Here is a 23,760-nt window from a genome sequence, read left to right as displayed (position 1 = left end):
GGTTTGACCGCTCAAACTTGTGGACTTTACAGCGAGCAGTCGCTTCACACGCAGAACAGCTACCTTTATCCAGCCAGCGTTTGCTTTGATCCAAGCAGGCGAGCCCGCTGCACGCTCTCATTTTGGTGAGAGGCGGCTTACTTCTCAAGCTGTGTGTGATGTTCTAAATATCTATGGCGGCATTATAGTGGCGTCCCGCTGGGACGGCTGTCACGCATTAAAGAAGGCATATGTGTGTTGCTTGATCGTCCAGTATGAAAAGTTTTCAGGTCATTAAATCCCCGAGACAACCCCCTACGGCTTGACGCATACTGTTGGTTGCGTTGTGCATAAATGTGAAAACATGCATCTGCACATGCAGTCGCTTCTCCAGACCTCATGCTACGCTCAATGGTGCGTGTCTCACTTTCTCAACCACACAATGTATATGATGGTGAGTGTTTGTGTTTAGGGATCTGACAAATAGTCATCCCTGTCTTGCTTCATTGACTATACCATATTTGATATATATATATATATATATATTTTGAACATTGTATGTGATATAAAACACTGCATTTCCAAAGCAGCGTGACTCCCTACTCATTGAAGTGTCATCTCTTCTCGTGTATGAGCAGAAACATGTGTGTGAGGAAACTATGCCCCCAGGCAGACTGGTTTCACCATCTGTCCTTGCTGTGTCCTGTGATTTCCCTGTGTAATTTAGACAAATGTCAGACTATGGGCAGGGTATGAGCTCTTGACAAACTGCTTCAGACATTCTCAGTTCACACTCCCCCCCCCGCGGATTCTCCTGACGAGCTCTCTGTCACCTTCTCTTATTCAGGACCGTGAGAACATTGGAAACGTCACGCTGCAGTCATATGTTTCACCAAGAGCTCATTTCTGCCTGCAACGGTGGAGTGGCATCAGAAATAATACACATTTGAGCGCAAAAATATGTCGACTGGAACCAGTGCAAACGGCAGTTTTGCTGTCAGGAGGGGACCTCCAGTAGCTGAAGTGCTGAAGCATAACTTGCCTATTTAAGAGCTAATGTGATGCTGTTGTTGCAGCCCACACTAACCCCCCCTCTCTCTCTTTCTACCTGTCTCTTTGTCTCTGTCTCTCTCTGTCTCTGTGTGTGTGATTGTGTGTTGGCAGTATAAGGGCCAGGCCAACCTGCATGTGTTTGAGGACTGGTGTGGCTCCTCTACAGCCCAACTCAGGAAGAACCTGCACTTCCCTCACTACCCTCACGTACGTATAACAGAGCAGGCGAAGTGACATTTGGAACAATCGATCTTTATCTTCAAACAGAGAGAAGTTGGCTTTTCATTTCTAGCTGGTGACTGTTGGTTTAGTTGATGAAACGTCACTGTCACTAACAAATTTCAGCAACTGTCTCCAGCTACCTAATTAAATCAGCGCCAAAATCCATGATTTTCTATTTTTTTAGTGGCATGCTAAATGCTTATTTTAATAAATTGCACCCACATTTTGTCAAACTCCATGATATTCTGCGTTTTAAAGCTGATTCCTTTTTTTTTTTTTTTCAAATCAAGCACCGCGAAACCTCTAACCTCATTAAAATAAAGTTAACTCCATGATATATTAGATTAGGCTGGATTCACACTCGCATGAAACAAGATATCGAATCATATTATTGTATAAATCCAACAACTGCCTCATCTATAATCTGAATCTATGCCTGTTTCTCTCTGCAGACCAGAACCACACTGAAGAAGCTGGCAGTCGCTCCCAAGTGGAAGAACTATGGCCTGAGAATATTTGGCTTCCTTCACCCTTACAGAGATGGTAACTAGCTCTTCTTATTAGCGAGTCCTTTCCTCTGAGGCTGAGGGCCTTGGAGCATGTGTCCTTTACACGAGTAGACAATTACCACAGCCCTCTCAATCCACGCTCTTGAGAGCCACTAATACAGTGAATATTCACATTTTTCTTTGGGCTGAATGCCTGGCATCTCCCAGCTAGAGCTCATTGTCGGACCCTCACGTACCTACCCTAGAGTCCAGTTGCTATAGGAACTGAAAAGGCCCTAACACCCAAGTGCCCTTACACAAATTGCACAATACAAAGTTATTTATTAGATTAACGTTTATTTCAATCTTTTACGTGGCCTTTGCTAGTGTTATGGCTCTCTCCCGCTGATGGTTTAAAAGTCATGCTATCTTCAGGTTTCTGACAGGCACTCGAACAAGTGGCCTTCACCTCGCACTGCCAGGCGCAACCTTTACACACTATTGTGGGTTGATTGAGTGTTTAATAACCTGAGTTAGTTGGAGGTTATCCAGACTTCAAATTATAAAAGATGCTTAGTGTCACTGTCATGACCTGCACCCAATCCATAGGCCACTAGTGCAGTGGCTCTCTATCATTCTGATTTGTGTAGACACAAGATATTTAATATGTGTGTTATACTGAGATATCACCAGGTAACGCTCGACACCGGGGGGTAAAATCATTGATCAGGACATGTATTTGTTGCAAGGCAGGAGACGGAGTGAGTAACACGACGTAAGGCTTAACTAATTGCATATCCCAAGAACTGCTCTTCAAACAAGCGGAGAGTGACCCCTGAAATGCATTCATCACACAATTACAGAAGCCCTCATGACGTCTTGCACTTATCTTGAACTTTCCTCCCGTCATCCCAGAGATATGTTTCCAACCATGAAAAATAAAAATGACGTGTTTTATCTTCAGTCCGGAACAGACAGATATAGCAGATCGCTGGACTCCCAAACTGAATTTTGTGTGAGTTCACACCGGAGTCATAATTAGGGTAAAGTTCACTCATATGTCACAGGCCATGAAGCATCAAATATGATCAATGAACAAAACACATGACTGTTAATATAACAGTAAAACAGAATTTGATTAAGAGTACAAAAAAGATGTATTCCAACAGCTTACATTTAGTGTGTAGTTTGTCGTGTGTCTCTCTGGAGAATTCCTTCACACTGATATAATATTAACTTGTACTATGTACATACTGTTACAAGCAAACAACTGCAAAGGCAAACTGACATGAACTGTTGACTACATAATAAAGAGTGTCCCAAGCAGCAACTTGAGGTGTGCGTCAGCTGCTTTTGTACTGAAATAGTATTTAATAAAATAACTATACTGACTGCCCATTTAGATCTGTGTTCAAATGTTAATTTCCATTCACGTAGTTACTACATATACATAACACATATATTTCTAAAACTTTAGATAACACTGTGGCCAAATGGGTCATCTCCCACCACTGCATCCAGGCATGGGCATCCATTTTCTGTTGCATTTTTTTCACCCAAGAATCTATTACATGGGGCCATGCCCTGTCCGATTACATTCAGATTACACTTATCTTGGATCATGTCTACTTCCGGCAACGCACACTTTGATCATGTTTTTTTTTCCCGCCAGGTGATTTCCAGTTCTCGGTATCGTCTGATGATAACTCTGAGTTCTGGCTGAGTCCTGATGAGAGTCCTCTCAACGCCAGACTGCTGGTCTATGTAGGACAGGTAAGCACCGGGCTGAGCTGCACTCCTGCAGAATACCTCAACTACAGAGAGAGTCGATCCACAAAACATCAGGGTTCAAACTATTTGATGCTTTGTGGTTCTCACCAAATACACAAAGTAGACCCTTCAAAGCACAGTCTCTGGCTTTAACAAATATTGCTTAGTAACAAGCATTTCACAGCAGGAAGAAGCTAAATCACCTGGGGCCTCAATAGTTTCCAACTCCTCAATGTCATGACTTTAATAGCAAAAAGATTCCTTGTATATTATAAATCTCTGGGAAAGCATAATATGTGCATGGAAGTCAAACCCTTATCATTAGAGACACTTTATCATCATCATGTTATTCAGTTATTAGGAGTTCCTCGTAGCTCTAAATGGCATCTAATAAATTCCCTTCTTTTTACACACAATCATGAGCACAGCAACATATTGGATATGAGAAAATATTCTCTATTCTTGCATTGTGAGGGTCAAAAGCTATGAGACTAGTATTACTTGTATCTAATATCCATGCAGTTACTTTTAGTAGCTTAACCTTAAGGGAATGGGTGGGAAACTGAGCAATTTGACCTTGTTTGTCTTTACTGATCACCCGCTCACCTCATGCCACCGCCCGGACACTATCACTCACCTCCAGCAGAGAGGACACCTAAATCCTCCTGTCGAACATCCAGTGAAAAATTGTTTCCTTTTCCATCTATCCTTGAAGTGCCCTCTGCCTGCAATCGAATAGAAGTCAAGCTGTGCTGCCACTGCCTTCACTAATAAAGTTTTCTTTTGAAAGCTTCTAAAATTTGGGAGAAGAAAAGGAAGCGCAGGGTTAAACTGCGGGGTATGAGTGCTCTGGGCAAATATTTGTTGCGAGTAAAAGTCCGGCTTCAGAGCTGTTTTTATTCCAACAGGATGTGAGATGTCACCATATTTCATGGGAGCTGAGATTAATTAGCCGGCTGCAATATTGATGTGGCATTTAGCTGTGGAGAAATATCATCGAGGTGATGGCATGGGAGCGATGCTGTGGCCGGGGATCACTCATTCTGCCACTGGCTGACTGACAGGCCTCGCTGCCCCTCTGTCTTCAGAGACACATCGCGTTTCACAGATAGAAATCTAACTCTACGCTGTGTTCCTCTTCGTGCGACCCATCTGTCTGCATGAGTGTGAATGGGGAAAAGAGAAGAAACAAGTTGTTGTCATATTTGGAATTAGGAGCTGAATGATTTTAAAAATTTGCGCAACTTTAGGGTTTTATATACTAACTATACTGTTGTCCTGGCACATCACAGGTTTTATGCCCAAACCAGATAATGCAGTACTTTGCTAATCTGAAAAGAAGGCTTACTGTCAAGTCTGCTTTAAAGACCTTTAGCTCTGAAGAGGTCTAACACTTTTCTTCCCACCATGTATGCTGTTTAAATGCCCCTAATCACTCACAGCTGTTAATGAAAATTACATAATTACACATCAATTACAATCATAACAGTATTTAATTATTTGATTAAATATATAGTAATGAAAGGGAAAATATACCACGTTTTTGTGGATATCCATCAGTGTTAATTAATGTAGTAGATTGAAGCATTAAATTCCTCTGTATGAAAAAATATACTTTTGTAGAAAGTCAGTGCTTGTTTGGTCTCACTGGTTCATGAGGTTGTTTGTGCTTTGGCTGCTGCTGGAGTTATTCCAAGAAGTCAAGGAGATGGTAACTATTTGTTATGAGTAGTGGTCAAAGGACCATGGTCGACCCCCCCCCCCCCCCCCCCCCAGGCCCCCCACACCCAGGCCCCCCCTGGCCTGCATGTCAACCGCAGATTAATTACAGTTTATGGTCAGTGTTGACCGTCACAGATGTGTGAAATAATATTTTACTCGCAATTTATTCTGTAATACCTGCGATCAGGACATCAGCGTTCATGCTTCTCTCGTCGCGGATCTCCAATAACGTTACATTGTGAACAACCAATCGGTGTTTAAAGTTTAAATTGACCAAACTGATGAAGTTTTCTGCACATCACACTATGATGCATCCGGGCTCCATTCAGTGAAAACAAGTATTGGGCGAAGATAAATTCTAAATTCACCATGATGTGTTCACTGTTGTGAATCCTGTTGTTTCAAGGAGATTTTTTCACTATATACAAACATAAGTTTATATATTAGACAAAAACACTACAACTTACTATAACAAAGTAAAATTGTCTGGAGCCTTAAGTGCCAGCTCTTATAATCAAATAACACATGGAGCTGTATCTGCCAATAGGAGCATCAATGTTCAGTAAAAATACATTTTGCTCCCTTTTTTTCTCTAGTGCTGACGAGATCTGTGACTCTGATACGTGATGCGATCCGACCCGTGAGTTTCATGATCCGTTGCAGCACTAGTTAGTAGCAATTAGTCAAATCTGACCCTCTAGCATAGTGAAACCTCGCTGGGTGTGTGTGTGCCCGCATCAGTGTTTGAGTTATACAGTTTATCTTGCTCTCTTTGTATTGCATTGTATTGTGAATGATTTTCACTCAATGTCAGTGGTCACGGCAGTGTCCTCCTCCATCGTGAACCGGCTATGTGTGGCATCTGCTGCCGTGAGACGATTTCTCTGCAACGGGACGAGAAGCAGAGTGCTGAAGTGTGTCCATGGCGTTTCCGTGGAGACCCCTGTCAGCATTTCGTGGCTAGCTTTTGTAAATGTGATTGATATCTCCTGATTCCTCGCAGGACATCCGAACGAAAAGATGACATAATCTACAGAGGTCAAGCTCGGTTTTTGTCGCACACACAACACACACGCATATGCAGACAAAAAGGTTCTCCCTTTCGTTCTGGTTGTCATACAGCTCTCTTTTGCACACACCCTACTGACCTTGTTTTATGGTCGGCCCCTCACTCGTACCCTGCTGTGGTTAGTGGAGGAGAGAGTGAGGCGTGTGGTATAAATCATATTTTTTTTGCCCTCAGCTAATCTGTAACAAGGTTTTCCTTCAATCAGACGGCCAAAGGACCGCTTCGCCCAGAACCAGCTCAGCTCGTCTGAAATTTGAGAAAGCCTGATGAGTAGCATAAAGCATATGTGTGTGTGTATGTTCATACAGCGGTGTAGTGCTCATGTCTGTGTGTTTTTGCAGACACATACAGGCACTGATGTATGTCATAAGTTATATGAAACCTTGTCTCATTTAAAGACCAGACAAAAAGAACCACAACCGGGTCGGGGAAGTGGAATCAATAAGAGTCGCTGCTCATTCTCAGACAGTCAAGACTAGAAGACTGTCTCTGGTAACAGGCGCTACTGAACAACATATCTTATTAGCCAAGAGTGAAACAGTAAACCGTGTGTAGCAGTTAAAAAGGAAGTACGATTATTATGAAATGACTTTTTCTTAATATATAACAACATTTGCTCCCAAATGAACATGTGAAAACACAACATGTAAAAACAAAACAGGCACTTTCCCATATTGACTGCATCATAGTCGATGGATGGAAAAGGTCAGTTTTCTGTCCACCTTTTTTTCCCCCCTACATTTCAGCATGTCACGCAGAGAAACGCCGAGTTGTGAATAATACCACACATTTTGTCCGGATTCCATTTTGCTGTGCATCACTTTCAGGGTTGTGCTATTGTGCGTACGAGCTCTTTGTCACACTGTCGTGTCTTGCTGGGACGCTCGACTAGAAAGAAGCCCCCCTTCATGTAATTAGTCATGCCCGTGCTTTGCCTACTGTGATAAATCAGATCATCAGCCGTAACTTGAACCGTTCTGGTGTTTTTCAGATTCTTTATTGCCAGGTAACAACATCTGTCCAAAAATAATAACTGGCCCATTTTGGATCGAAAACCACGACAAGCCTATAATGGATTTCATTCATTGTTAAAGTTTCAAGTTAAAATTTCCCAAATCTGTGCATCTAGTAAATCATTCGGAAAGAAAGAACAAACAAACAGGATAGGAAATGGATGCCCCCAAGATAAGTGTTAAATCTGCTTGAGATAGGCAATCCATCACAGCCAGCAACATGTCCATGTCTGCTTTTATTCTTCTTCAGTTACATTAGTGTCTGCTGAACATTTGATTCAAACTATCCAAACAGATGCATAACCAGCCATTGATGTAACTTTGACAACGACAAAAACAGCCATAAGGATAATTGTGATGGATTATCAGACTGAAGTCAGTTTGAAGTATCTGCAGATTGATGATACGCCAGACTAAAGTGAATAAAAACCAGTGTCTACCTCGAGGGGAGGGAACAAAAACATTCAAAAACCCCTTCTCCACAGCGGATGTAGAGAAAATGACTCAAAGAGAGATGTACAGTAGATCTGCAAACTCTCTTTCTTTACATCTGTTCATGCGCCGTAGTGAGCGAGGGAGAGCATGTTGTTCACTGCTGTCACAGTTAACAGTCCTCTCTAAACTACACGCTGTGTACGTAACACACTACTAATAAATATGTCCCGTAGATCTCAAGACCGTGCATCAGACACTTTGGCTCCTCAGCAAAACACCCGTCTGCAGTGTGAAGTCCATCAAATGAATGAACGGCCGGCGATGATGGGAACTGACATACAAATACACACACACAGAGTCACCACGAACAATGCCAGGGCCATGGCATGGACAGGGCAAAATGGTGTGTGGCCATTATTCCAACGAGAAGAAAGTCACCATTCTCCAAATGTCAGGTTTCTTCATGAATGCATGAACGAGACCAGAATAGGGGAGAGAGGGCCTCGCCTCTCACACCAGACTTTGGAGTCCAAGTTCAATTGAAAAACAGACGCTGAAGACGAGACCAAATGAGAGAGAGAAAACACTCTGAAGTTATATCACAGGTCAGCTGTTTCTCTATTACTTCTCCCTTCACATCTGGAGGACAAAAAAAGACGTTTAATGTCTCCATAGTGCCATTACCCACTCATATTTCTTGACCCTGTGTTGTGTTTCATTCTTCGGTGTTTCAGGACCAGTGGCTATCTGAAATTAGTTTTCTCGAGGCGCCGGCATATGTGGGTGAGCTTCACACTGAGACAGTGTGTGCGCTTGTGTCTGTGTGAGAGAGGTTACGTTGGAGCTCGGCTGGTGCATGGCTGGGTTGTTTGTCTGTTTTAAGTTTGAGAAATTTGGTCCCCAAGTTCCCTGCCTTATTTCTCTGAGGAGACTTCTGAAGTAGAAACAAAATAAGACAATATGTCAGTGAGGGGGTGTGCTTTAAGATGTGATATGAAGAAGTGTGTATGTGCGGGGCCCCGCACGACTCCCTGGCTGCTTGCCTTCTGATTTACCCCCCGCCTACTCTGGTGAGGAGATGGTGCTCTCAATAAGCAATGACTCATGGATGGGCGAGAAATCGTGTCTGTCTGCATATGTGTGTATTTCTCCTGTTTATACGGCGTGTGCACACGCACATCTGGAAAGACCAAGACGCGGCATGTATTTTGTCCCTGTGACAACGTCTTTAATGATGCTATTGTTTACATGCAGCTGATTAACCAACTGATGAGGAAGAAAAGAGACAAACTATCTTTGATTTTGGAACGGATTTTGCTCCTTAACACGAATACTTTCCTCCTTTTTATGTGATGCTACAAGTTTTTAAATCCCCAATTTCAGCTTTTCTCAAAAGAATTCTAGAGCATCTAAATCCCTGTGCGAGGAGATTGTTTGAACAGATGACACATTCACGAGAAGGAAATGAATAGGCATACAACAAAAATGTATCTACGTTAGGAATTCAGAACCTTTTAAAACGTCATATGCAGTGTAGTGCGCTAGGAAAAGGTGTCGCGTGAGTTACAAAAAAATACATTTGTATGTAGTAGTAGTAGTAGTAGTAGTAGTAGTTTGTGTTTTTATTCAGTCACTCATTACAACAACTAAAGCCACAATATAATATCCAAAACAGAAAGACTGAAAAGGTATAGGTCGAAGCGTAATGATTATATATTCCTATCCTAAATTCGTGTCAATTAAATCAGATAATGTATTTGAGATATATATGTATATGCCTATAATTCACACTTGTAATTCTCAAAAATAGTTGTATAAACAATCCTGAAAAACAAAAATGAGTTAACCGTTTTTACATTGATGTTTGCGTTGTTTCATAATTGAACTCCTACAAGTACTATAATGAATGAGGGAGTCAGGCTTTAGAAGTGAAAATATGTTAAAAATAGCTTGTAATGTATCAGTTGAAAGTCTCAGTCCACTTCATTTTTGCTGCTCAGACGTATAACTTATTTATCCAGCTCAACGTGACATTTACCTTCATGTCAACTCTGAAATCGAGATGGGATTGTTTCATTTTTCTGCCTCTGTAGTTGCATCTCTCTTCTGAATTTTCATTTCCTTTGGAAACAAATGAAATGATCATGTTTTCTGCCTTTACACACATTTTCACTTACTGCATTTAGAGTCAACACGACTTGACGAGATTAATATTTTTGCATTGCTGTCTCTGCTATGTGATCGCTCTCTTTTTCATCTGAACAACAGCTCTTTCCAGAGAAAACATTTCACTCGCTGGGAGAATATAAACATGCAAGTACAGAGACTACAGAGACATTTTCAACAGTATTGTAATGCAAGCATCCCATTTATATTCAGTGCAAAGTTTTAAATCGCAGCTCTCTTTTTCTGTGCTTTAACGGATGTTAAAGTGCTGCCGAGGTTCCTCCATTCAGCTGTGATTCGTCAAAGTTCTTTAACTTTCACTGAAGGTCGGCTGCTTCTCTTAAGAAACCAACAGCACTTTACTGTGACACTGAGTTTATTTTAATGATGATTCTTTTGAAGGAGACCAGCCTGAATGAGATTCTGCTGCACTACTTCCTGACGTTTTCCCTTTTAGTAAGTCGGGACAAGCTGAACATAACATAATGAAAACTTAAAACGTCTAAGAGTTAAACGAGTTTTGGGTTATTATTCATGGAATAAACAAAGTGTTTCAGAGCATGCTCAAAACAACTTGCATAAGTATTGTAAAAAAGAAAAAAAGGGACGTATTTTGACTGATACTGATAATTATTTATTGCAGCTTTAACAGGTCACAGTGCTTTGATGAGCAGATACAAATGTTTTGCTCAGCTGCCTTGTCTCCAAAAGACAGAAGTTGAAGCACTCATAAGCCAGACTGTAGCATCGCCGCATACCTTTGGATCTCTTTATGGACAAATGCTCTATGCGCCGACCTGTACATCGATCTGTTCCAGGTGGCCAAACCTCTGTTAACTAGAGGTTTGAACAACATCAGTCCGCAAACCAGTACCAGACGTGACAACAACTACGTCCACTTCCTACATACAGTGTATGGTCTGTTCACAGGTACAGTTTTTCTATGTGTAAAATTGTCTGAGAAATCTACCGCAGGTCATGTCACGGTTGGGTCTGAAAATTAAGTTTAACAGACGTTCTCATCCTGGTGGCTGATGTGACGTAGCCAGATATCCTATAGAGAACATACACCATGTTACAGGTAACAACATCAATACAAAACAACAACTGAAGACCATATCAGCATCAAATCATTTACGAGTAAACCTGCTCTCCACTCCACTCTCCAACACCTTTCAACATCACATGCCTATTTCAGACAAATCAACACAGGGTAATGTGCTGCAAATTAATAATGAGTTTGAATAAATGTGTCTTAATTGTGTATTGATTTGTGAGAAAAGCTTCCATTGTGTGTATGTAAATGAAGTAAATGAGCTTAGTGAGTTTAATCTGCGACCTAACTCCTTTCATTTCATTCGAACATTCGCTCCCGGTGATATAACTTCCAGCAGTCTTCCCGTGCCGGAGGAGGAATATGTGAGGAAACTGTTGCTGTGGAAATGTACGACGGCAGCAGCATGCTGTGGGCTTCGGAGTGAAGGCACAGTAGCGCACATTGTGTCCCCATCTCCTGCCAACTGCTTCACACAGACTCTCAGAGGCTTTGGCACAGCCAGGGGCCTGGTTGGTTTTGGGCCGACATTACTGCCTGTTTTTCTGAGGTTTTCTTACCATCGTGGCTCTATTCTCCTGCCAGTGAACACAATCAGAGGTGCAACTGCACGATTGCCATTTCGTATGTGTGTGTGCCATTGTCTTGTAGGTGTGCGCGATTGTGTGTGCTGCTCCCTGTGAAAACCCAGTGGTACCCTCAGTGAGGATCAGCAGCTATTTACAAGCTGAAAGGCTCTTGTGATGTGTTAACACCACGCGCCGCAATGTTTTCTGACCAGTTTTGAGCCCAGAAGTGTGGCCAGCACAAACAATTAAAGGCATGCCCACTATGATCTTAGCCTTATTCTTTCATTATGGATCAGCAGCAGCGGGGGCCCTAATTAGTCGCGTTGGCTTGCCGAGGAAAATGAATGGGCACTGATTCGACCGCAGGGCTGAAACCGGAGCCCCGAGCATCCCGATGAGCCGGCTTCTTAGTCTCAGTGTTGGCAGGGAAGGACTCTTTCTGATTTCTGTCTGTTTATAGCCATTAGCACTCATATGTTTGCTCACATGTCTATCAGAACTAGCCTCCCGATTGACTCTCCCTGTTGCCTCGGGGCATATTATTTTTGTTTTCCAATTTACTCATTTGCTGTGCTATCGCCCCTCCGGGACCATTTCAAATAGTTATTGCCAGTGTCTAAACATCCTAAAGTTGGGTTTTTTAATCTCTCTGAACGAATACTCCGCAGTTGAAAACTGTGCTTAGTTATTTCTTCCACTGCTCTTATTCCCTGCTCCCTCACACTCACTCTGATCTGTGTCTCCTCTCTTGTGTGTTTCAGCTGGGTACAGAGTGGACCGCTCCAGGCGAGTTCAGCAAGTTCAGGTCCCAGTCCTCCAAGTCTGTGCAGTAAGTACCTGTGTCAACTGCGCACGTTTTTTAGCGTCTCAGTGCATTCACTCTCAAGCCAACCCAGAGCCCAGGATGGGAGACCCTGCTAACATCTAACAACACGCTTGACAAATACACCTCTCCGCTGGAGCTCCTCCCAGGACCGGCCTTGTGGCCGTTACCGGTAGAGTGCCTCTTTAACTGTTGAGAGGCAGTTTGTACCCTTCACGCCCGGTGTAGAGTCATTTCATGTTGGTCTACAGGCCCTTTTATGACATACTTGCTTCAGAGAGCTTTTACTGCTCACATGATGGTGGAAATTGATGGCTCAAGTTCTCACTGAACAAAGCAAGTGGTGTGTTTCTTCTGTGTGCACATGTGTACTCCCACGTATGTGTGAATTAACATTTCTGGAGCATCTCATCAGGTGTCAGACTGTTGCGGCTCATAACAGTTGAAAGGACTCTCTCTCTCTCATTGTAAGATGAAAATGTATCACCCTATCGTCTCTTCTCAGATTCCCCACATGGCTGTGCCTAACTGCTGGGATCGGCTCGCATAAAACGTCCTCTAATATTCGCACTGATCTGCAGTCAGTTTGCCTCTACAGTCATTGTTAAGTTGGTATTATTATGCAGCAAGAGAAGCACTCCTCAAGAACGGTGCTCCTGTTCCCTTGGGTTCCCACATTTGCCTGATTGGATGAAGATGTTGAGTGCTGGCTTAAATTATTTACACACACACACACACACACACACACAGCCACACGCACTGCCAATGCTTTTTTTTTTTAGTGAAGGTTCAGAATATTTGATCACTTCAAAACGGTGCAAGTCGGATGTTGAATGCACAAAGAATAACTGTGTCGTTAATTTTGGAGTCCTTTCACAAGCTGAAAGCTGTGGGTGATGGAGACAATGTGACTTTTAATTTGAGACATTTTTATTAAGGTTGACTGATAAAACAAGTATAAGTACAAGAACTTGTCAGAACTGCTTTAAATCAATATGCTAATATAAGAGAGATATTTTTTAAGTGGATGTCAAATCGGTAGTCATGGTAAATGTAGTAAATACGCCAGTACCTATGTGTCCCAGGATGCATTGCTTCTTGCAGGGTTAACTGAGCTGCAGCTTCGGACTCTCTCTGTGCTGCATAACTTTGTCCGTATACTATGGCTCAAATAAATATGGCTAAATATCCAAGTCATCCAAAACTGTAAAATATATCCATGCCATAATAACATCATATAATTTGGGATACTATTTTTTCAAGATTAGTTTTGACTTTAATTGGCATGCACGCATCCTGGATGCCCGGAGGCGGAGACGAGAAATCCAAGCTGCAAAAACCCGTAGTTCTTCCCTACATCCACGATAACTCCGTTAAATGACGACACCGGTTGCAGAAAGAACAACCCATTTTGCAGCTGCATTTATTATTTATTTAAGAACGCATCGCTTCAATCGACTACATTTACCATCACCACTGATTGGACTTCCACATAAAAGATGTTACATTTTTAGAATACAATAGTGAGATCTATTACAACAGAACTGATTATTACAAAATCACATGCAGGCAGTGAACTGTCCACTGTCAGGCATTACACAGCACTGCACTGTTCTGTGTGCAAAACAAAGCCTCAAAAACTAATGTTGATTGAATTCCAACAAACATAATGTGATCAAAGCATCATGATACAATTCTTCTTAATAAAGCCAATGAGTGATTTTACTGAGCCCAACCCAATCAGACAGCGATGTCATACCCGCATGACAGCAGTACAACCCTCAAAGGGGAGTGCACACACGATAACTTACCAGATGATGAAATACACTTTAAAATGTTTGAAGGGTCGTAGAAATAGTGAAAGGGTTTACTGGTTTAATTGCTCGTGAATCAGGTTGCAATGCAGTGGCGGCAGCAGCAATGCCAGCAGCAGTATTAATGGACCTCTCTGGTTGGTGACAGTGAATTTGGCGATCTGGAAAATCGGCTTGTGATCTGCGTAGCGCGAATGACTTTGTGATCCCGACTGAATTTATGAGTGATATACATTACCTACATTTGTGGAATAATAGAGTGATTTAAAGCCACAGATGGTACCAGTTATAGTACATTTTACCGTTAGGATATAACACACTCACACAGATCAAAGGCCCTGATCTTTATTTTTTTTACGTAAGTGGTTTAAAAATGTAAAATTGTAAAAACATGTAAAAACAACTTTTAATATCAGACCATGTTACTTGTGGAGTTTTACCCATACGTTCAACGTAAAACGGTGTGCATGCTATGCTCATGCATGTGGTTATTATAGCATTGCCCAACATCATGCAAGGAAGACTACAAGTCCAATCTGTGACAAACAAATGAGATGGAAGACGCCCAGTGAGAGTCTTATGGCATACAATGGCCCTGTCTAGCCCTGTTAATTTGACATTCCTGTTAATTCAGTCTGACTCACTGTATCGCTGCGTTGTCTTATCATGTGTCAAGGTCTCGTCTTAACTGTTTATTTATCATTCTGAGAGGGATTATTAAGATTTATAAAACCACAAAAAATGTCAATGCTCTATAAAAAATATACATATATTGACAATACTGCCTCCTTTCTGTAAGGACAAATTGGCACGCGCACACACACACGCACACACACACACAGCACATGAAGTAATTAATGAAAATCCATTAATGCCAGAAGGGACTGAAGCAGACTGGGACCTGTTGGCGGGTATTTGTGTGTGTCTGTGCGTAGGATCAGCTCGGCCTGGTTAGCACAGAATGCAAACCAGACTACAAGTAAGCAAAGCGAGATGACTAAAGATTAAGTAGAAGAAGAAGAGCGACGATGAGGAGGAGGCTGCTGGGTGTATTTTTCTGTTTTCTCCTCCTGTCTGACAAACGTCTTGTGTTCTCCGACAATAACAAGAACAAAGCAACCAAGCGTGCCGGCAGAATATGGCAGGAACATTAAAACAACGTTCAGTGGAGGAATTAGTGGTGGAAAGTAACGAAGTATTCACTCAAGTACTGTATGGAAGTTCAATTGGGATGTACTTGTACTTTACTTGGGAATGTCCACTACTTTATACCTCTACTCCACTACACTTAAGAGGCCAAGATTGTTCTCTTCATTTAAATTGGCCTTTATCAGCTGTAACATTAAAGTAATTAATGCATCAATGATCACATCCAAATAAAGTAGTGTACTTAATGCAGTAATACGGCTTACAATTACTTTTACCTGCAATACTGTATTTTTACACTTACTTCTGTAAAAATGTTGAGTTTTTTCCCGTGTGTGTGTGTGTGTGTGTGCGCGCCCGCATGGCTTTATGCAAGTACTTTACATCTGTATGAAAGCTTCCGGATAGCTTCCTACAGTTTGGCCATGCTGTCAGTAATAAAATGGACCACTCAAGGAGAACTGTTGCAGAGAACATGCCTCCCCTGTGTACTCTCTACCCCACTGAGATCTGATACAACAGTGATATTCATCACCCTACACACACACACACACACAGACACCACACACACAGACACCACACACAGTCGCTCGCTACCTTCTCTGAAAATATTTTTTTTTGTATTTTCATACCCGATGTTTAAAGTGCTTCATGATTCCAGCATCATTTCACAAAAGTCTCGCTTAAGATAAATAGGCTAAATCTATAGTTTGATGTTGCTGAGTGGGCGTGCGGGAGCGGACATGTTGTTTTTTTTTGCCTGCAAGTAATTACATACGTCTATCCATTTGTCTGTTGAAGACCGTGACATTTCAAATTCCTCTCTGCATCTGATGACTTTATTGAAACATCCCGCAGCAAAAGGTAGTTTATTTGTCATCCGCATGTTCCCTCTGCTGCACTGTGCGACATCCATGCCTCACACGCCATTACTCTCAACCTGTTTATAGCAAAGCTGATATGCTCCTGAGCGTGGCAAATTGTGTGTGCAGCAGGATTAATCGCCGTGCATTCATAAAAAGGAATTCCTCAAATTAGATGGGATAGAATTGAAATGAGCAAATTAACAAGGCAGAACAGAACACGATATAATTTTCAAAAAGGAAAAAAAAAAATGATCTGCAGCAATACAAATCAGTTATTAGACAGAATGTATCACCTGGTAAAACATTCATGAAGCTGAGAAAATGAAGAAATAATTGAACCAAACTAATTTGGTATTTCTTGAATATTGGATGGAAAGCCACAGTGAAAATAATTTGTCATTACATACATCTAACCATTGGCAACGTGATCCTCTTGTGCAATATGTGATTATAAAAGTAAGATCAGGGCTATTTGAGTCTATTTACAGACTTCATTCTACCACAAAGTTGCAATTTCAAACATCTTTCACAATGTATGTGCTGCTGGTCTTAGTTATTATCATATTGAACCTAAAACAGGATGAAATGGGCCAAAAGTGAAATTTGAGCATAAAGAAATGGAGTTGAATGGTGCCGAACAGAACAACAACCAAACGGAGAGCAGCCTTCCCAAATGTAAATGAACAGAGAGCAGAATGAAACACAACAGACACTCCCACTTTAGCGAGCTTGTCGAGACCCTGTTTTGTGTGTGTGTGTGTGTGTGTGTGTGTGTGTGTGTGTGTGCGCGCGCGCGCATGCGTGTGTTTTTTTTCTTTTTTTTTAACCTTCTGTCTTTTCTCCCGCTTTGAACCGGGGTTACTTATTCGTCTCGGTTCATTGGAGCTGTGCAGCCGACTGTCGTAGAGCTGAGTGAACAGTGACTAATGGCTGCTGCAGGGTTGAATCATAGTGTCAGGGAATGAAACATATTGTTGTTGAGGGGTTCACTTGAAGCACTTCTCTCGCCTGTTGGAGTTCTCCACACAATGCAATCGATGGCTACTGAAACACATAAACACTATATATATATATATATATATATATATATATATATATATATATATATATATATATATATAAATTATACCACATTGTCCCCATCAGCTACTCATTCTATCTCTGTCTCTCACTCACTCACTTTTTATAGCCTTGTCTCTCCAACGCCAGAATGCCATTTACATTTGGGGAGGGAATTTCAAGCTATAAAAGCAGATGAGGTAGAAGAGGGAAAGGGCTTTCGGAAGTGTGCATATGCTGTTGTGCAAACGGCACACGGCAGGAGACCCACGAAGTTCAAAAATGTACAGAAATGGAGCTCCACCAGTGGGCTGTGGCCCTGCTGCAACCGTGGTGTGAAAGTTTGTCCTATGGTGGCAATTTAAATAGATGGGATGGACAGGAAAGTAGGATCAGTACACCTGTTTGGGAGATCTGGTCGCCGTCCACACCACCTGGCTATGGCCACCTGGAGGCAATGACTCACACTATTTAGTGTGTGTGTGTGTGTGTCTGTGTGTGTGTGTGTGTGTGTGTGTGTGTGTGTGTGTGTGTGTGTGTGTGTGTGTGTGTGTGTGTGTGTCAGGTAGTTGGGCCTACGTTCAAATTCTGAAGTTTGCTGAATACAACTTGAGGATGGAAGAACATTTGTCCCTGTTGGTTGCTGTCTATCAATTGCTTTCCAGCTATACGTCCTTCTTTCTATCTTTTGAGGCTCCATAATGCTGAAATTGATGAATATTGATTTATGCGATACTAATGTCCAATTAAATGTATAACCACAAAAACAAACTACTTATATCCCCAGTGACTTGCTTGTTCGGGTTGATTGACCTAATTCTTTTATAATTGATTTCCATTTTGAAGTGCAAATACAAAACATTTGCCTGCCCAGCGTCTGAGATGATATGATTGCTGCTCTTTCTGCTATTGGACATGTGTCATGAATGAATTGGAAATGAAAATGAGCGTTGGTCAACATTCTGTAAAACAAGCCTTTAAACTAGATACTGGGATCACACTGGAGTTACGTCTCCAGGACCACTTTGCACCATGATGACACACACACACACACACACACACACACACACACACACACACACACACACACACAGCGAGGCTCACAAGGTGAAACCAATACTCAAACTAGACTGAATCAAAGTAAGAAGTACCAAAATGCTACTTCTTTCTGATGGCACCCACAAGCTGACGTTTAAAATAATACCCGTGTCAAGTTAAAAGTGTCTCTTTTTCTTTCTCTGGCTGTTTGTCTCCACCTCTGCTCATACCTGTGAAGTAATAGTTTGGCAGTGCCTGCTAGGCTCTGTCACAACAGGTTGATGAGTGACAGTGAAGTAGTCCGATGAGGAACCCAGATAACCCTGTCAACACTACCTCCGCTCTCTGAGCCTCGGGCCGTATAGACATCTGCAGGGAGATTGACATTTGCTAAAATTCTATAAACTGAACTGCGCTGAGTTGTATACTGAGCTAAGTCTGACACCGTCATGGCGTCAAGTATTTCAGAACCTTTTGAGCAGCTCAGACTGGAATGTGTTTGACAGGACGAAGATTGGAGGGACTATTGCTTGAAAGATATTGGAGCTTAATGAGCTCTTAATGAGGCGAGAATAAGATGAAAGTAAAAAAAAAAGAAGCCATCTGACTAAAAGCATAAATTAAATGCGTTCTGTGTGCTGCGATTCGCCTGCATGTGCTTCTGTGGATACGTTTCCAAACATTAGAGTAATGGTCTGTCAAGACTTTCACCTTTTTAGGTGTAATGATTGAAATTCAAAATGGCTGCTGCTGACCTTTGACAGAGGCGCGTTGAGGAGGTGAAGTCAGAAGAGGAATCCAAGGTTATCTCGGGATGCCGCGGCTGGCATTTTGACGGAGCAGCTCTCAGTCCACAAACTGCAGGGAATGACATTTACGCCGGCTCCTCTACCGACATGTGGGCGTCGATGTGTGTTCGTCCTTTTCTACATGCAAGTAATGTCTGTGCCTTCTTACTTCTTAGACCTTTTCTCGCTTCTCTTAGCACCCTCCCCGTTTTCATTCCTCATCTTTCTTTCCCTTTCATTCTCGTGCTTTTAACACGCGGGAAACGCTCCCATTTGGTTTCCATACGCTTGACATAACAAGGCCGATAATAGTTGGAAGGCGGGGAGTTAACCGTTGCTTTTCCTTCAACAATGAGGGAAACCCAGTGGCGAATGACCAGCTATTTCACTGTGGGATCTCTCAGTATCTATAATTGAATCATTTAAGCACTGCTGGCTATTAGCTGGCGTGGACACTCAAGCACTTAGAGAGAGAAAAGTATAGTACTTGTGCTTATGGCATCATAGGAATACTGATTGAGCGAGGATGGGAGCTGAATATTGCACCTGCCCTGTCTCATATTTATGTATATATATTAATTTACATGCGGGTGAACTTCTGTATATTTCTTCTTGTGTACACACATCTCCCTGATTGTGTTTGAGTGTGAATACCAACCTTAATGTCAACATCTCTCCGCTCAAGGTAATTGGTTGCTACGCCGTAGCAGTTGAATTAGACTGAAGCTGTTTGCCAGCAAGCTGCAAAGATTTCTCTGTCCCACTTTCTTCCCTCGGGCCCTTACTTTGCCATCTGTTTCTATGAGTGATGGGAGCCTGCTGAGGCACAAATCTATGTTTGAGTGTGTGCGTCTCTCTGTGTTCATGTGTGCGTTGGCTCATGTTTAATCAGCATGTCTTTGAGGGGTTGATGCACATCTCTTGAGATGTGAAAGACTGTTGTAGCGGACATCGGATTGGCAGTAAGGCGCGAGTACCACCAAACGGTAACACCGGGCTGCTTCTGGCCAAACGTGATTAGAGACAGTAATGATGACGGAGGGTCAGCTCAGCCTGAGGAAACACAGGAATTAGATTCAGAGCAGCTGCGGAACGGATATTTGAGCTGTTTGGAAAGTGACTTAGTGAATATCAAGTATCCAGATATCATAAAAAGAGATCAGTAGTTAGGCACAAAAGCAGACGCGTCATGGACACGTGTTTGCGCGCACACCCACACACACACACACACACACACACACACACACACACACACACACACACACACACACCGAGACAGAAGTTGAAAAGATGAGTCTTGCATTATGATATATTTTTTCTAATTTCCAACAAACCCCATGAAAAGATCAAAACCATGGAGGCCTAAAGGTGTCAGGAAGCTTCACCCAAGATGCTTGTCGTATGGTCCAACCGAGTCTGAATCTTTTCATCATCAGAGTTGGGGGAGGGTGCTGCATCCCTCAATTTCTGTAACTTTCCAAAAAAACAAATGCAACATTTTTGCAGGGTTTGCACTTTGCTCTAAAGCTCTAACATTTCATCTAATTCTGTCAGTGTCGGTGTGTACAACCGAGTGCAACACTATAAATGCCTTCCAGGAAACGGTGCAACATTATCGCCATATTCAAACAATTATCTCGTCTTCTCACCCTGCCATAGAGTGGCGGTTTGAAGCAGCTGTAAACACTCTTGTCTTCCACCAAAGTGATGAATGGTCTTGTGGCTACACACAACCATCACTACTGAAGACGTCTATCTTAACGAACGGTTCTTCACTGACCTATAGTTTTATACGCCCAGTCATTGCTTTAAACAACTGGGATATGTGTTTTTGTGCATATGATTTACACTTGTGAGTGTTTATAGCACCGCTGTGTGAAATAAACTACAGATCTTGTGTCCATTGTAATGATAGAATATTGCGTTGCAGCAGTGTGGTTTATTGATGTGTGTGTTGGACCATATTGGAGCTCTGTATCATAGACACATAGGCGTCATAAGGCTTTTGGATACACAGGTTATACTTCGGTACCTACATTAGTATTCTACATTAGAAACATGTTGCTAGTCTCGGCAAATCCTTCCAACTTGCCAATAGGCTGTATAATTGTGTACCTCGTACATGTCTCCTGCACATTAATTGTTTGACCTTGATGAAATGTAATACTTGTAATAGCACTTGGCTGTGAAGAAAAGAGCATATGCTTCTCAGTGTGGCACAAATACACAAACCCCAGGAGAGCAAGGCATTGCTAGACACCACTTTTTTGTTTTGTGTCATTTCTTCGCATATCCACGCATTCAGGCCAGTAGCAGAGGAGAAGGAGTGTTAATACAAAGTGGGGAAGTGGAGGCGTAGAGAAGAAAAAGCATTGAAGAAGATAATGCTGTAACGCTATATTAGATAATTACATATGGGAGAATTGGAAGTGTTAGATAGCAGAGAAGAGAAGCGTCGGGTAGGAGCAACGGACAAGATACAGGAAAGGAGGGGAGGAAAAGAGATGGGGAAAGAGCATGGGATGAAGGAAAGCAGAGGGAGGACGAAGCGAAGGGAGGGGGATGGAAGAAAGAGGATTTATTGAGGCTGCAGGGAAGAGCAGCGTGATAGCTCTCTGATGGATTAGAGGAATGCATGAGAAATGGAGTGAAGAGGAGAGTGAGCGCGAGGGGAGAAAAGTGAAGTTTGTGCGTCTCCTTGGGGCAGCTCTAAACACTGGTATCATTAATGTAGTTGAGAGGAGAGCACTCGCCGAGCACAGTCTTTTATTTAAAGGGCCACCTGTGGGTATTGGAGAGGGAGGAATCTGGCAAGAGAGAAACGGGGTGACAGTCAGATAGCATAAATGAGAAATTGAGTTGGAAAATGAGAGGCGATACTGGAAAAGTAGAATCAGGAAATTGCTGTAGCTGGCGGGCGGATAGATGAGATGGAGGGGAAGTAAAAGAAAGAGGGCTAGTATTTACCAAGGGCAGAAAGTATACTGTTTCCTTTTCCACTTGAGCTCTGCTCACTACAAGCCAGGTTAGTTACAGATGGTTTGTGTGTGTGTGTGTGTGTGTGTGTGTGTGTGGGTGTGTGTGTGTGTGTTCAATCCATTGTGGACCCAGGCTTTTATATATTTCTTTAGACAAACCCTCAGTACAACCGTTTTCTTTGAGATGTTTGTGAAAGGAGTTTGTCTCTCAACAGGGACACGAAACCCACTCTATATGTTCTTGCCAAATACATATTTCATACTTTGGATGATTCTCTCTAAATATTGTGTCGCTCCAACAGTCCCGTCTTGTGTTATCCAGCCCAGTCGAGCTCCTTTGTCTAACTCTATCCGTTCAGCCCAATGAAGGGAAACTGGAAACAAAGACCTCAATTAGTCAGGCAATTAGACTCTTGTTTTGTGTCCTCTACTCATCCTCTGAGTCACACGCTAATAGCTATTCTTCCCTCTTCCATCTCTCATTTGCCCTTCACTTGCTCTTTTATGGTTTTTTCCTCTTCTGGCGTGGCGCTCTGTATGAAATCCCATCTCAGGGAGAGTCATTGTAATATATTTTTCCTTTTAAGATACCGAAAGCCTTTATATATTCCTCTCTGTTTCTGCTGTTCATTGCTATTTATCGCTTCTCCTTCCTATTTTTCTCTTTCAACCGTAGCTCTCCTCGTCATCCATCACAGGGAGACAGGTGTGACCAGTGCACCCACGTACACATCGCCTCATGCAACACCTCTGTACTTTATCTCCAGTCTTTCACTTTCGTGTAATATTTTTCAATAGAGATTTCGACTTTTTTTTTTTGTTTCACTATTGTTTTTTCATCAAATAACAACATTCACATCTTTTTCATTTGTCTCTGGCCACATCTTTATTCGGACCTTCATGGCGATTTTTTCACACATACAGAGAAATCGCACAAAGGCAATAACTTTCAGTAGACAACTGCGGACAATAAATAAACAAACGTTTCACCTCCACGGAGAAACTAAATCGCTAAATTAAATTGCTTCTGAATCGGCAAACAAATTACCTAAACTAACTAGAATATATGAAGGATGTCGCGAAATACCTGCGTGAATAGGACGTAACGCTCGACTGTCTGCCTCCGTTTCTCAGACGCTTTCGCGCAGCCTTTTCAAGATGGGAATTTAGTGCTTTTATTCTACCTCGCTGTACTATCTGTGAACGTGGAATATGAAGGCGGGGCGGGGGGCATCGCTGCTCCGTCACGACGCCGTGTTATGATTTCATATGATCCCTTTGTTTCTTGCGCCGCTACTGTTGAGAGGCCGACTATTTGCGGCGTGCGTGTGAATGGGTACATGGTCTTATCTGGAATCTTGGGGCAGATAAACGGGTTTCTATTGGCTAAGCTGCAGCTGTCACTGCTCAGGTTCAGGTGCTTTCGGGTGTGTTGTGCCTTTGTTTTTTTTAAGATTAGATTAGGTATCCCGTTATTAGTCCCGCAGTGGGGAAATTTATAGGATTACAGCAGCAAATGGGGTAAAGTGCACACAAGTGACACATAGTAAAAGTAAAAAACAAGTAACGTGAATAAAAACAGTAAAAATCTACTGAATATTAAAAAAAATATATATACAGAATAAATAACTATTTTGAACATTATGTTAATATTGTACAGGTTGAGTGTTTGAAGTGTTGTTTTTGAGTTTCTGAGAGTCCCCCAAAG

At 42.2% G+C, this 23,760-nt stretch overlaps 1 protein-coding gene across 1 annotated transcript in view; it reads left to right on the top strand.

Annotated features, from left to right (window-relative positions):
- b4galnt4a (beta-1,4-N-acetyl-galactosaminyl transferase 4a) overlaps positions 1-23,760 on the top strand; it is a 127,630-nt gene that overhangs the window by 79,883 nt on the left and 23,987 nt on the right. Inside the window, exons 4-7 of the mRNA XM_068603178.1 lie at positions 1,144-1,239; positions 1,707-1,797; positions 3,415-3,515; positions 12,302-12,369. Of these exons, the coding sequence (XP_068459279.1) occupies positions 1,144-1,239; positions 1,707-1,797; positions 3,415-3,515; positions 12,302-12,369 (356 nt within the window). The remainder of the gene's footprint in view (positions 1-1,143; positions 1,240-1,706; positions 1,798-3,414; positions 3,516-12,301; positions 12,370-23,760) is intronic.

Source organism: Clinocottus analis, unplaced genomic scaffold, assembly GCF_023055335.1.
Source record: "Clinocottus analis isolate CAN_PGR_092001 unplaced genomic scaffold, fCliAna1.0.p SCAF_6, whole genome shotgun sequence".
NCBI lineage: Eukaryota > Metazoa > Chordata > Actinopteri > Perciformes > Cottidae > Clinocottus > Clinocottus analis.
This window is presented reverse-complemented; position numbering and strand designations above follow the sequence as displayed.